Source organism: Mustela lutreola, chromosome 15 (genome assembly GCF_030435805.1).
Source record: "Mustela lutreola isolate mMusLut2 chromosome 15, mMusLut2.pri, whole genome shotgun sequence".
In the NCBI taxonomy this organism is placed as follows: Eukaryota; Metazoa; Chordata; class Mammalia; order Carnivora; family Mustelidae; genus Mustela; species Mustela lutreola.
Genome location: NC_081304.1, coordinates 25,581,007 through 25,592,223, shown reverse-complemented (window position 1 = coordinate 25,592,223; position 11,217 = coordinate 25,581,007). Strand labels below are relative to the sequence as shown.

General features: G+C 54.1%; 1 protein-coding gene across 1 annotated transcript; it reads left to right on the top strand.

The window, feature by feature from the left end:
• Window positions 1–8: 8 nt before the first annotated feature.
• On the top strand, window positions 9–5,265 carry MRPL27 (mitochondrial ribosomal protein L27). Its single transcript, XM_059148092.1, has 4 exons — window positions 9–89; window positions 2,382–2,513; window positions 2,947–3,014; window positions 4,707–5,265. Exons 1-4 carry the CDS (start codon window positions 50–52, stop codon window positions 4,911–4,913), a joined length of 447 nt encoding a protein of 148 aa, XP_059004075.1. The 5' UTR covers window positions 9–49; the 3' UTR covers window positions 4,914–5,265.
• The last annotated feature ends 5,952 nt before the right edge of the window (window positions 5,266–11,217 follow it).

The following is an 11,217-nucleotide window of genomic DNA, read 5'->3' as shown; positions in this document are numbered from 1 at the left end:
CCGGTACCGGAAGCAGATTTCTGAGGCCGGAAGTGAATGTCCGGCAAACATGGCGTCGGCGGCGCTGGCGCTAAGGACGCGGGCGGCTGGTAACGGAACGCCGTGGTTGTTGCGGGGCGAGGGGTGCAGGCGGAACGGAGACCCTGCAGGGAGGCCGTTCCCTGTGTAGGCCCCTGGGCGCGGAGCCGGGAGAGGCCGGTGGAGGGTTGCCTACGAGCTTTGAGGGACAGCTGTCACTGGCCACGTGACACATCTGGGGTGGGGGTGGGGGGCCCGGCCCTGGGAGGTCGCGCGAGGAGCATGTGTCCTTTCTTTGCCCCGTGCGCAAGTGCTGCTTCCCTAGCGTTTGGTGACGTGGGCACGCCGCTTCCACGCCGTGGATTCCCTTCATCCATAAATACTGGCACACTAGAGCTCAGAAAGGTATTTACCCGCTGGTTCAACAGATTGAAGTCTCTTTGTCAGAACAGTAAGGTTAGGTGTTGGGGATCTCAGCAGAAATGAAGAGAGTCTCTATTTCCCGGACCAGTTCTGTCTAGTGGATAAGCCAAATAACTACTCACATAAACTGGTTGTAAATCGTGACAAGTGCTTTTAAAGAACGCAAAAGCGTGTGTGTGTTGTGTCTTTTGGGGGGTTGGTGGTCAGGGGAGCCTTTTGACGAGGTAACATCTAAGACAAGACCTAAAGGATGACAGGAGGCCTAATCCTGTAACAGAATGAGGGGCAAGAGAGTGACATAAGCCAGTTTTACGTGTTGAGAAGCAAACCATTGCTCTTATGTGAATTTAAAAGGGGGTAGGGGTGGAAATGAGGGAAATGAATGGGAAGCTGTAGTAGCCCTCATGAGACACGATTTAGCCAAGATGCTAGTGTCAGTGAACTTGGGGGAAATGGGTGGTTTTAGGATCTGTTTTGGAGATAGAACCCAGAGTTTGCTTCTGAGCTGGATATGTGAGATGAGCAAAGGGAAGCAATCTGCAATCATTCCTTGATTTCTGCCTGAGCATCTGCACAGGTGGTAGCATCATTTCCTCTGAGATGGAGGGTGGGGAGTAGGCTGAAAAACAAAGATTTGTGAAAGAGTGTAGATAAAAGCTCCATTTCTCAGCTTAATAAGTTAGAGGATGAACGAATGAATAGATTTAAAGGTAGGTAGATCCTAGAGCTGGGCATTTAGCATGTCTTTCTAAGTATTTATTTCTGGTCCTTTATGCCAGCTACTCTCTGTCATTAAAACTTCAGAAACCTGATTTCAGGAAGTCTGAACCTGTAGGCTCCAGAGACTTAAAAGACTTCTCTAAAGATTTTGGTATAGTCCTGATTAACCATGGCTGAGTCTGGAGAGCTGAAAGCTAGGACTGCCAGCCCTATGCTTGTCATATAGCAAGGGGCTTCCATCTTGGTTAGTATGAATTTTAGTTCACTTTCCTTTTTTTTTTAAGATTTTTTTATTATTTATTTATTTGACTGAGAGGTCACAAGCAGGCAGAGAGGCAGGCACAGAAAGAGAGGGAAGCAGGCTCCCCGCCAAGCAGACAGCCTGATGCGGGGCTCGATCCCAGAACCCCGAGATCATGACCTGAGCTAAAGGCAGAGGCTTAATCCACCAAGCCACCCAGGCGCCCCTAATTCACTCTTCTTTTAAAAAGAAATGCCATTGAGCATTTTGGAGTATGGAGAGGTCAGTTGTCAAAGGCAGGGTGTCAGTCTTCTTGGTCAGGACCTGCACTGGGTGGGCTTGCTGATGAAAGAGTCCAGCCTTCTGAACTAGCTAAGAGCCTGTGGGAGCCACCCTCAGAGAAGCTGCCCTTTTTGTTTACAAGTATTTGGTGTGCAGGGGATGGGTGGATGGTCGTGAAAGTGGTGGGTGACGCCAAAGCAGGACCCTCTCTCTCTGGGTGTCCTGTTGCTGGGCTCTGTGGTCCAGCCCCTCCACAGTGTCTGGACCCTTGAGGACATGTGGTGAGTGAGGCTGAAGCGGGCAGCCCTGTGGCGTCTTCTTGCTTGCTTGTATTTCTGTGGTGTTTGTTTCTCCTCAACAAGACCGAATGTGTCAGGACCCAGGGCACATGGTGTTTATTTTTTTTTCCATGAATATTTCACTACCCACTGCCTCCCCCGGCCACACACACACTTCTCATGCAGCGCATACACCCTGGACAATACAAGGAATGATTTGTCTCCTGCCGTGGGAGAAGGCCAAGGATTTCCAGACACTCCCTGAAAACCAACACAGTCGAGTGGCATTTCTGCTTACAGATCTTCCTCACCTCCCCTGCCGCTACCCCCTGCCACCTCTCAGCTTAGCAGATGGCCCATCGAGGCAGAGAATGAGTGATTGGGAGCCTCTCTGAACAGCATTTCTGTTCTGTCTGCAGTTACAGCCCTTCTGAGCCCCGCTCCAGCCGCATCTCTTGCCGTCAGATATGCATCCAAGAAGACAGGTGGCAGCTCCAAAAACTTGGGTGGAAAGTCACCAGGCAAACGCTTTGGCCTCAAGAAAATGGAGGGTGAGGGTGTGCCTTGGTTTCCATTTCCCAGCTGTACTGTCCCTTGTCCCTGGCATTACTTTCAGAACAGGGAAACCATGAACCCTCCCAGTCTTATACTCCAAGTAGCTCGCCAGAGCCCTTGGCTCCAGAGTACGGATACAGAGAAGACCGAGGCGGGGAGAGGGTCCTGCAGAAGATCAGATAGGTGTGAACCTGGGCAAGAGAAGAGAGGAAGCTGGCAGGGGCGTTGGGGTGGGGGGAGACTGGCAGAGGGAGATAAGGGGCTGCTTGTGTCTGAGAATGTAGCAATTGGCTTTGTCCAGGGCCATGCTTAGAAGTTGGTGTGTAGCATCTGGGCCAGGAAAGCAAGGGCCAGTATGTTTTCTTAGCAGTTTGCTGTGCTGCCCATCACTGGGGCCCACAGTCAGTGTGCTGCGGACTTCTCTTCTAGGTCACTACGTTCATACCGGCAACATCATTGCGACTCAGCGCCACTACCGTTGGCACCCAGGTGCCCATGTGAGTTGTTCTGTGGCCCTTTCCCCTTTCTTCTTTCCCAGGACCACATCTCTCTGTAGCGTGGTGGTAATAACCAAACAGTTGTATGTATTGGGTACTTAGCAAATGCCAGGCATCGTTTTGCTTTCTGGGCCTGTATTGTCTCATTTCATCCTTACCCCATCCCAGTGATTCACTAGGTATCACTAGGTATCCATTTTCGAGGTAAGATGCCAGCGACTTAGGGAGTAGGGGGCCCACAGGACAGAACCGGGGTTCGTGCTGGGGCTGCCTGACTCCCAGTCACTGTGCTTTGCCTTGTGGGGCATCAGCCTGATTCTCTTGGGTCTCCTTTCTGACCCCCAGCTGTTAGAGGAGGAGATGCCTAGTGATTTGAAATACTTGTTGAATCTTGGGAAACCAACTTCAGTATATTCCTTATGAGATGGCTGAAAGGTAGCTTGAATTTAATAAAACCGAATTCAGCATATGTGCCAGAAATTAGGTCTATATCAGGCAGGGATTTTAGTTTTCAGCAAGTTAGGATTACTTTCTGAGGTAGGAAGCTTCTTTGTTAATGCAGATCTGTAATTTACTTTCTTTCTTTCTTTTTTAGATTTATTTATTAGAGTGTGCCAGTGCGTGTGCAAGCAGGTGGGGTTGGGGGCAGAGGGAGAGGAAGAGCAGCAGACACCCCACTGAGCTCCCACCTTAGCTTGGAGCCAGTCTTGGAGGCCCGATCTCACAACCCTGAGACCATGACTTGAGCCAAATATGAGTGGGATACTTAACTGACTGAGCCACCCAGGCACCCCTGTTCTATACTCTTCCCATTATCTGAAATGTTAGTTTAGTTTCCTTTGTAATGGATTAAGTCCCCCCCACCGCCCCTTTTTTGGCAGTTTTGGTAGGCATAGAAAGACTGAAAGTAGCTAATAATTATGTCAGAAATGCTCACTTACACATGAATTGATTGTATTTATGTAGCTTTGTCTTTTAGAATTGGAGACACTGTGTGTGTGTGTGTGTTAACTCTTGGGACTGGCTAACATAATGACAGCAGTAATAAAAGCTAACGTGTTTTGAGCTAAGCAGCATTCTAAGCGCTTTATGGTTAACTCACTTAATCCTCAAGGGGACCCCATGAAAGTACTCAATACCCCATTTTGCTGATGAGAAAACCGAGACACAGTGAAGTCATGCAGCTTGCCCAGGGCACACAGTAGTTAGTAGGTAGTGATGCTGGGATTTGAACCCCACATTCTGGCTCCAGAGCCAGGCACTGCGTTTTGGTGCCATCACTGTGATCCCTGTTTTGTTTACTATGACAACTACAGTGTTTTTTAATTTTAAGTGAGGCAAGCTCCTGGTTGGGGGGCGGGCAGCGATCAGGGGCATTTTCCTGGGCCTGGTTTGGGGATCTGTCTGGTGTGGTATTTGGCCAGATGCACAACGTAGGTCCAGAGACAAGCCTTCAGGGACCAAGTATCCACGAGGATTGGCTGTTGGAGTTTTCTTTCCCCTCTTCTGTCATAGAGTCACCAAAGAAGTAGATGTCCAGGAAGCACCAGGCAGCAGGAAAGGGAACTTGAGATAGAGCTCTCTGGTCTGCCTGTTGGGCCCAGAGCCTGAAGCCTTATGAGAAGTTTGTCCCGAAGTCCTGGGGTGGACCACCCGGCCGTCGGCCCAGCTGACCTGGTCTTTGTGTTGCAGGTGGGGCTGGGGAAGAAGAAGTACCTGTATGCCCTGGAGGAGGGAGTAGTCCGCTATACGAAGGAGGTCTATGTGCCCAGTCCAAGCAACGCGGAGGCCGTGGATCTGGTCACCAGGCTGCCCAAGGGTGCTGTGCTCTATAAGACTTTTGTCCACGTAGTTCCTACCAAGCCTGAGGGTACCTTCAAACTGGTAGCTATGCTTTGAACTCCTGGTTGAGGCCATTGGACAGAGCATGGAGCCCAGGTGACCGGAGAGGGTTGCCGTGGGGGCAGTCGAGGGTTGGAACAACAGGGCCTCCTGAAGAAGTCTATATGGTGGTGATTGCAGAAGACTCTGAAGTGGGCCGCCTGGGTGGCTCAGTGGGTTAAACCTCTGCCTTCGGCTCAGGTCATGATCTCAGGGTCCTGGGATCCAGCCCCACATTGGGCTCTCTGCTCAGCAGGGAGCCTGCTTACCCAACCCCCACCTCTCTCTGCCTGCCTCTCTGCCTACTTGCGATCTCTCTCTCTCTCTGTGTCAAATAAATAAATAAATCTTTATTAAAAAAAAAAAAAAAGACTCTGAAGTGACTGGTGGGGAAGCCTTTTGGGAGACCTGACCTGGGGCCTGAAGTAAAGTTTGCTGAGTCGTGAGTCTGTGCTGTGTGAGGACAGACCTGGCTGGAGATGCGGCCATGCTTCCTGGCCCTTACCCACGTTCTGTGGCGTACACCAAGAAAAGGGGCCTCTCAGAGTGAGAAAATGAGAAGAGGGGCGTGTGTTAGAGGAGGGGATTGCTTTAACACCAGCTCTCCAAGGGGAAGGAAGACAAGAGCTTGTGTTTGAGGATGTCACAGCAACCCCCCCCTCCACACCACGGATCCCATGCCAGGCAGGGCCCTGGGAGGAGTGGGTGGGAGGGGCTACAGAGGAAGCAACAAGGTCATGTCCTCTCCTAGAGCTGTATTTGGGGGGAGATGGGGCTATAGCCCCCGGAATGGCAGATTCCCTCCCTGACTCCGTGGGTCCAGCCTAGAGAGGCCAGGTGGACCGAGGTCCTTTCAATGAGGGGGCAGAATGTGTGACAAACGGGCTTCTTTCCATGCACCAGGAGAGAGCCACACTCACCTCACATCCTTTTCTGGTTCTTGGTTTATCTCAAACCATAAATGGCAGCAAAGGATCTGGCTTTAGGAATACTCAGTCGGGGCCGAGGGTGGGCTGGGGCAGGCCTTCATTGTGGATCCAGCCCAAGACCCTTGAGGCTTGGCTTCCGGTGAATGGGCCAGGAAGAAAGTCTTAGCTGGGGCAGAGGATTGTCCTGGCCTTTGGAGGGAGGTGGTTTGTGAAGTCCAGTGGCTTCCTCCAAGGACTCTGCCCAGTAGGCAGGAGCTTCAGGGATTGGGGACGCAGAACCCCCACAATTCGGGAGATCTGCCTTGAACTTGTCACTTTGTTCTCTCAGGGCATGACTCCAGCTTCTCCACGCACAGATCCTGGGCAGAGGTGACCCAGGGTTTCTTGAGTTTCACTTTGGCTCCCTTCATGTGGGATCTCAGGTACCAAGGCCCAGCTGGGAAGATGGCTGGGGGCATCTCTGTGGGCTCAGCACTGTCCCTCCAGGCCCCTGGAGAAGCAGGGAGGGGCGGGATGCAGGGCTTCCCTCCAACAGCGGTGGTGCCCCCCAGCAGAGCAGTGGGCTGCTTCATGGGTTGGGTGAGCAGAGCCACAGTTGGGGGGTGGTACCAGCAGTGACCTTAGGGCCTCCTCCTAGCATGATGGCAACCAAGGGGTAGGAAAGAAGGGCTTCAGCCATCCCCTGACACCCCAGCCTCTCTCCACCTGCCCATACGTACACTTTCTTGGGGCCTCGGACTCCTGTGTCTCCTCTCCCCGCAGTGATGTTCTGGATCCCAGAGCAGGCACCCCCTGGGTTGAGGTCCTATGTCCTTCCTTCCACCCAAAGAAGTGAAGTGGGGCTTCCTTTCAAATCCTGGGGCTCTCCATCAGTGGCCCTTTACTTCTCCTGGTCTGAGGGGCTCTAACTGGGCATTACATGTAAATATAATATGAAAAAAGCTCACTTCTCCAAGGCACCTGAGGCAAGGAATGCTGAACATTCACCTCGCTGCAGGCCCAGATCCCCAAGCACTGTGCAGTCCGCTGGTGAACCTGCTTCTGCTGGTCCTTCTTCCCAGTACTCATAGCCAGTTAGGTGAGCCAGGGGCAGCCCCACACAGAATCCCTTTTCCCTCTGGGGATAGCCCTGTAACGAAGAAAAGCCAAGGGAACCAGGCAGGCACACACCACCCTTCAGCTTCCATCTGGACCTTCTTCCCCAGGGTGAGCCCAAGATTAGGATATCACACACTGTCCTCTCCCAGAAGTCTCTAGGCATCACTCCATCCTCCCCCTAGCTGCCCTGGGTCCCTGGCCTGGCTTCAGGCCCCCAGTCCACACCATTCCGCTGACTCCCGGTGCCAGCCCGACCCTCACTTGGATCCCCTGGGAATCTTGGCATCTTTCCACTGTCAAGACCTCACTGGGACGTCCTACTGTGTAGAAGCAGGGAAGGGGGCTGTCCTGGGGACCATGAAGGATGACTCAGTGCAGCCCCCGATGCAGGGTCAGGGTCAGAAAGTGAGAGAACAGAGCCCAGCCCCTTCTGTCCCCGTGTCACTCTCCCCATCCCCTTTAGTTCTATCCAGCGAGATGAAGGCACAGAGCTCACTCCTCAGCAATTCTGAGATGTGCTCGGTGTACAGCCACCACTCCTCTCCAGCCACCAGGTCCCTCTCACTGTCTGGCATCCACTTTGAGGCTCTTTGGGGAAGAGAGGAAACCTCCTGTGTCCACCTCTCTGTCCTCTCTGGTACCTAAAAGTGCTTGGGGGAGGGGTGCAGGATGAGAGCATGCGGAGGTTGCAGATCAGACAATTCATTTTGCTTTCTGTACCCAGGCTCCCACACGGTGCCCTATCCCTGGGGAAAGGCTGGCCTCTCCCCCTCAGATGTCAGTGCTCTGAGCTTTCTCTGGGGAGCCAGGGAGGGGAGCTAGGGAGAGAGAGAGCTGGGATAAGACCTTTGCCCTCACCAGCAGCTCCCAGCACGGGGTCCCCATTAATAATAACAATCACCAGGCAGGAGAAGGCAAGTACCTTATTAACCCTTTCCACACTGCTGCCCCGGCCCCAGCGGAACCCAGGCTGGAAGGTGCAGGGTCCATAGAGTAGATCCCAAAGTCCCCTTCCATACTGAACACTTGCTCTTCCCTGGCCAGAGAGCAGGCACCCTTTTGTTGGGATTGGGGTGGGGGGCAGCAGCAAGGGAAGGGTTGTGGGGCAAGGGTGCCTGTGTATTGACTGGGGATCTGGAACAAGTGGCAGGAGCAGAGACTCTGGCCGCACTCCAACACACGCTGGTCCAGCAGCAGCCAAAAAGGATAGCCATGATGAAACAACCCTTCCCCCAGAGGCACAGTCAAGGGCCCAGCCTGCACCTGGCATGCATGGACCCACTTCACCTCCCCAAGTTGGAATCCCGCTCCAGAAATTAGGTAGGATTGACAAGACTGTCTAGCATGAGCTTGACATGTAGGGGAAACTGAGACACAGCCAGCTTCCTTTCTGTGGGGGCACCAAGGCCCCCCCCCGCAGCAGTCTTAGGAGAGCAATGTAACTTTTTCTTTCTTTCTTTTTTTTTAAAAGATTTTATTTATTTAACACAGAGAGAGAGGTGTCACAGGAGGCAGAGAGGCAGGCAGAGAGGGGGGGGGAAGCAGGCTCCCCGCTGAGCAGAGAGCCCGATGTGGGGCTCAATCCCATGACACTGAGATCATGACCTGAGCTGAAGGCAGAGGCTTAACTCACTGAGCCACCCAGGCTCCCCGAGAGCAATGTAGCTTTATTCTGTCTCTTCAGCCCAGGGAAGTGACATGTGTAAGGAGTTCAGAGAGGGACAAACTTAGGGAGGGGAAGGAACTTGTGGAAGGGCTAGGCATCCTTACAAGTGGTGGGTCTGCGGGAGCCGGCAAGGACCCCAGAGGACCCCAGCGCCTGAACTCAGCCCCTTCTCCATTCTTCCAGACTGTGGCATCCCAGAACTTGGCGGGCAAAGGCCTAGCCAAACAGCATTCTTCCCCAGTGGCTTGCTCTAGGTGACCCTATAGATGAAGAGGCTGGGCTTATGGCCCATGGCAAGGGGTCAGGGGTCCATCTGACCCAATCCCAGCACTCAGGACAACAGGAGGCACTCAGAACAGTAGCTAGGAGGCTACTGTCTGTGGGGATCTCTGCATGCAGGAGCCACCTTGAAGACAGCAAGAGTCGTCCCCCCCCCCCCCCCCCCCCCCCGTCAACTCAGGAACCCTGGCCCTGGCTCAGAGCCAGCTTGTCGGCTTAAGCCGTCGCCCTGCTCAACCTGTCAATGCCATGCCATGACCCTGTGTCCCACAGAGGGCATTCCCCTGCGGGCCTGGCCTCCCCAGAACTCCATCCAGGACTTTCAGAAAAAGTTGGTGGGAGTGGGCTCAGCTTCTGGCATACCCACTGGCCAGCCAGGGGGGCTCAACTCACCCAGACCTGTGCACTTCTCACTTCCAGATCACCTCCCGGGGACTCTGCCCTGTCACTTCCCATTGGCCCAGGTAATGGGACTCAGGATGCCAGTTGGCTGGCTGTCTTCTGCTCTTGGCTCCCCCTCCAAGGGAACAGAGCAGTCCAAGGTTGCCCTGGAAACTGGGCACAAGGGACACAAAATACAAAAGCCTCCCTCCCCAGGCGCTCCCCCTGCCTCCAAAGGAATTAGTGCTTAGCCGATGGGGTCTAAGTCTGCCCCAGCCAACCCACCTCCACCCCTTGTTCTGCCAGTCCTGAATCCTGATCTTGACCCCAGGGGCCCAGCCTGGGGGCAGGATTTCAAAGCCTCAGAGCCCAAACCTCCAGGCTGAGCTAACCCTCCTGAAAGACAGGGGTGGGGAAAACGGGGCAGAGAAGCTGCGCTCTGGCCTCCGTGGCTCACACAGGGGAGAGGACGGGGAGGGCTGGCCTCCACAGCCAAACCTGCTTTCTGAACCGGCCAGGGGTTCTGGAGCCTGGAGCCTGGTGCCTGGTCTGGGTCCCGCAATGCTTCCAACTCAGGAGGTCAGCCCAGGCCTGCTGGAGCAGTGTGGGTGGAGCTGGTCCACAAATTAGGATCTCCTGAGGGAGCTCTGAATCCATGCCTCCACCGGGTTCCCGCCTCACCAACAAACTCAGAACCTTCAGGCAGGGCGCCCAGCCACTGGGCTCAACGTGCAAACTCTGAGCGTTTATGGCAGTGGATGGCTGCTAGTAATAAGTAACCAGGGCCTGGTGTGATGGGGTGAGTGTGGCAGGGCCTGAAACTGAGAGCGCAAGCCCTGCTGATTTCAGAAATGAAGACTCTGGAAACTGTTGTGCTAACTAACAGCAGCCCAGGTGAACCCTGCCAGCTGGATGGAGAGTCCCCAGCCCACAGAGTGTAAATGCCCTGACCGTTACCGGGACCCACTAAGCAATTTTTCTTTTTATGGACCTAAGAGTTTTTGTGTTAAAAAAAAAAGAAAAAAATTCTAGAGACTCAGGGGGAGTTTCAGAGGTTGACAAAAATAGCAGCCAGAACAATGTCATCCTGCCCCCTAACCCGAGTTAGGGGGAGTTCCTGCTGTCAGCTCCTTGCTGGTGACCTGCTCTCGGGAAGGCAGGGGGTGGTCAGAGTGCAAGGCAGGCCTCCTGCCTCCGCCAGGAGCTTATTGCCGCCACTGGAGGGCTGTGACTTTGGGCTCATCATTCCCGTTTCCTGGTGTGCCGCGTGTCCATCCTGCCTTGCAGTGTAAGGATTCAGTGAGATGCTATGCAGAGTGCCCGCCCGCTGGCTGAACAGACCACCCCACCGCCCTTCCTTACAGTCAAGGGCGCCCTCTCCTGGCCACTAAGAAAACTTGACATGTGGCAGTCCAAGCAGGAATGAGCCCTTTGTTCCCCGTGCAGAGCTGAGCAGGCCTATGCAGGACCTCCGATGGAGGGCTTTTAAAGGTCTGAGAAACCCTCGCTCCCACTTTAAGTCAGGCGTGAAGGTCTGATACGGAGCCCCTGCTGACAACAGCAGGAGAGCTGGAGGGAGAAAAGGGCTGGCAGAGAAGAAAGGTGGGACAAACCCTTCCGGCATGGCCCTCCCAGGGTCTAGGGTGGTGGCCAGGGACCCACGCCACGGTGACTTTTGCCCCTACAATTCCAACGCAAACTACCAGGCTGTGGCTGGGGCTGCCTCCATTCTGGGGGGTGCTCCATACATCGGCGCTGGGCAGGAGAGTGAGGAGAGCTTGTGGGATGGGCCCTGATGAGGCCAAAGGCAAAGAAGCCAGCATCCTGAGGAAGTGCTGGGTCAGGACCCTTGAGAACTGAAGTGGCTTTCCTGCTGGCCTCCTGGCCGTCAATGAGCAAGGGCCTATCTGGCCCTCAGAAAAAGAGGGAGCTGCTCTAGATGGGTTCCTGCCTCCCTTCTGGTTCTTGG

Excerpts from the sequence above, each read along its gene's own strand:
- MRPL27 (XM_059148092.1), top strand. The coding sequence starts at position 50 with ATGGCGTCGGCGGCGCTGGCGCTAAGGACGCGGGCGGCTG. Across the intron at positions 90-2,381 it reads GCTAAGGACGCGGGCGGCTG|TTACAGCCCTTCTGAGCCCC; the intron begins GTAACGGAACGC and ends TTCTGTCTGCAG. Across the intron at positions 3,015-4,706 it reads GTTGGCACCCAGGTGCCCAT|GTGGGGCTGGGGAAGAAGAA; the intron begins GTGAGTTGTTCT and ends TTTGTGTTGCAG.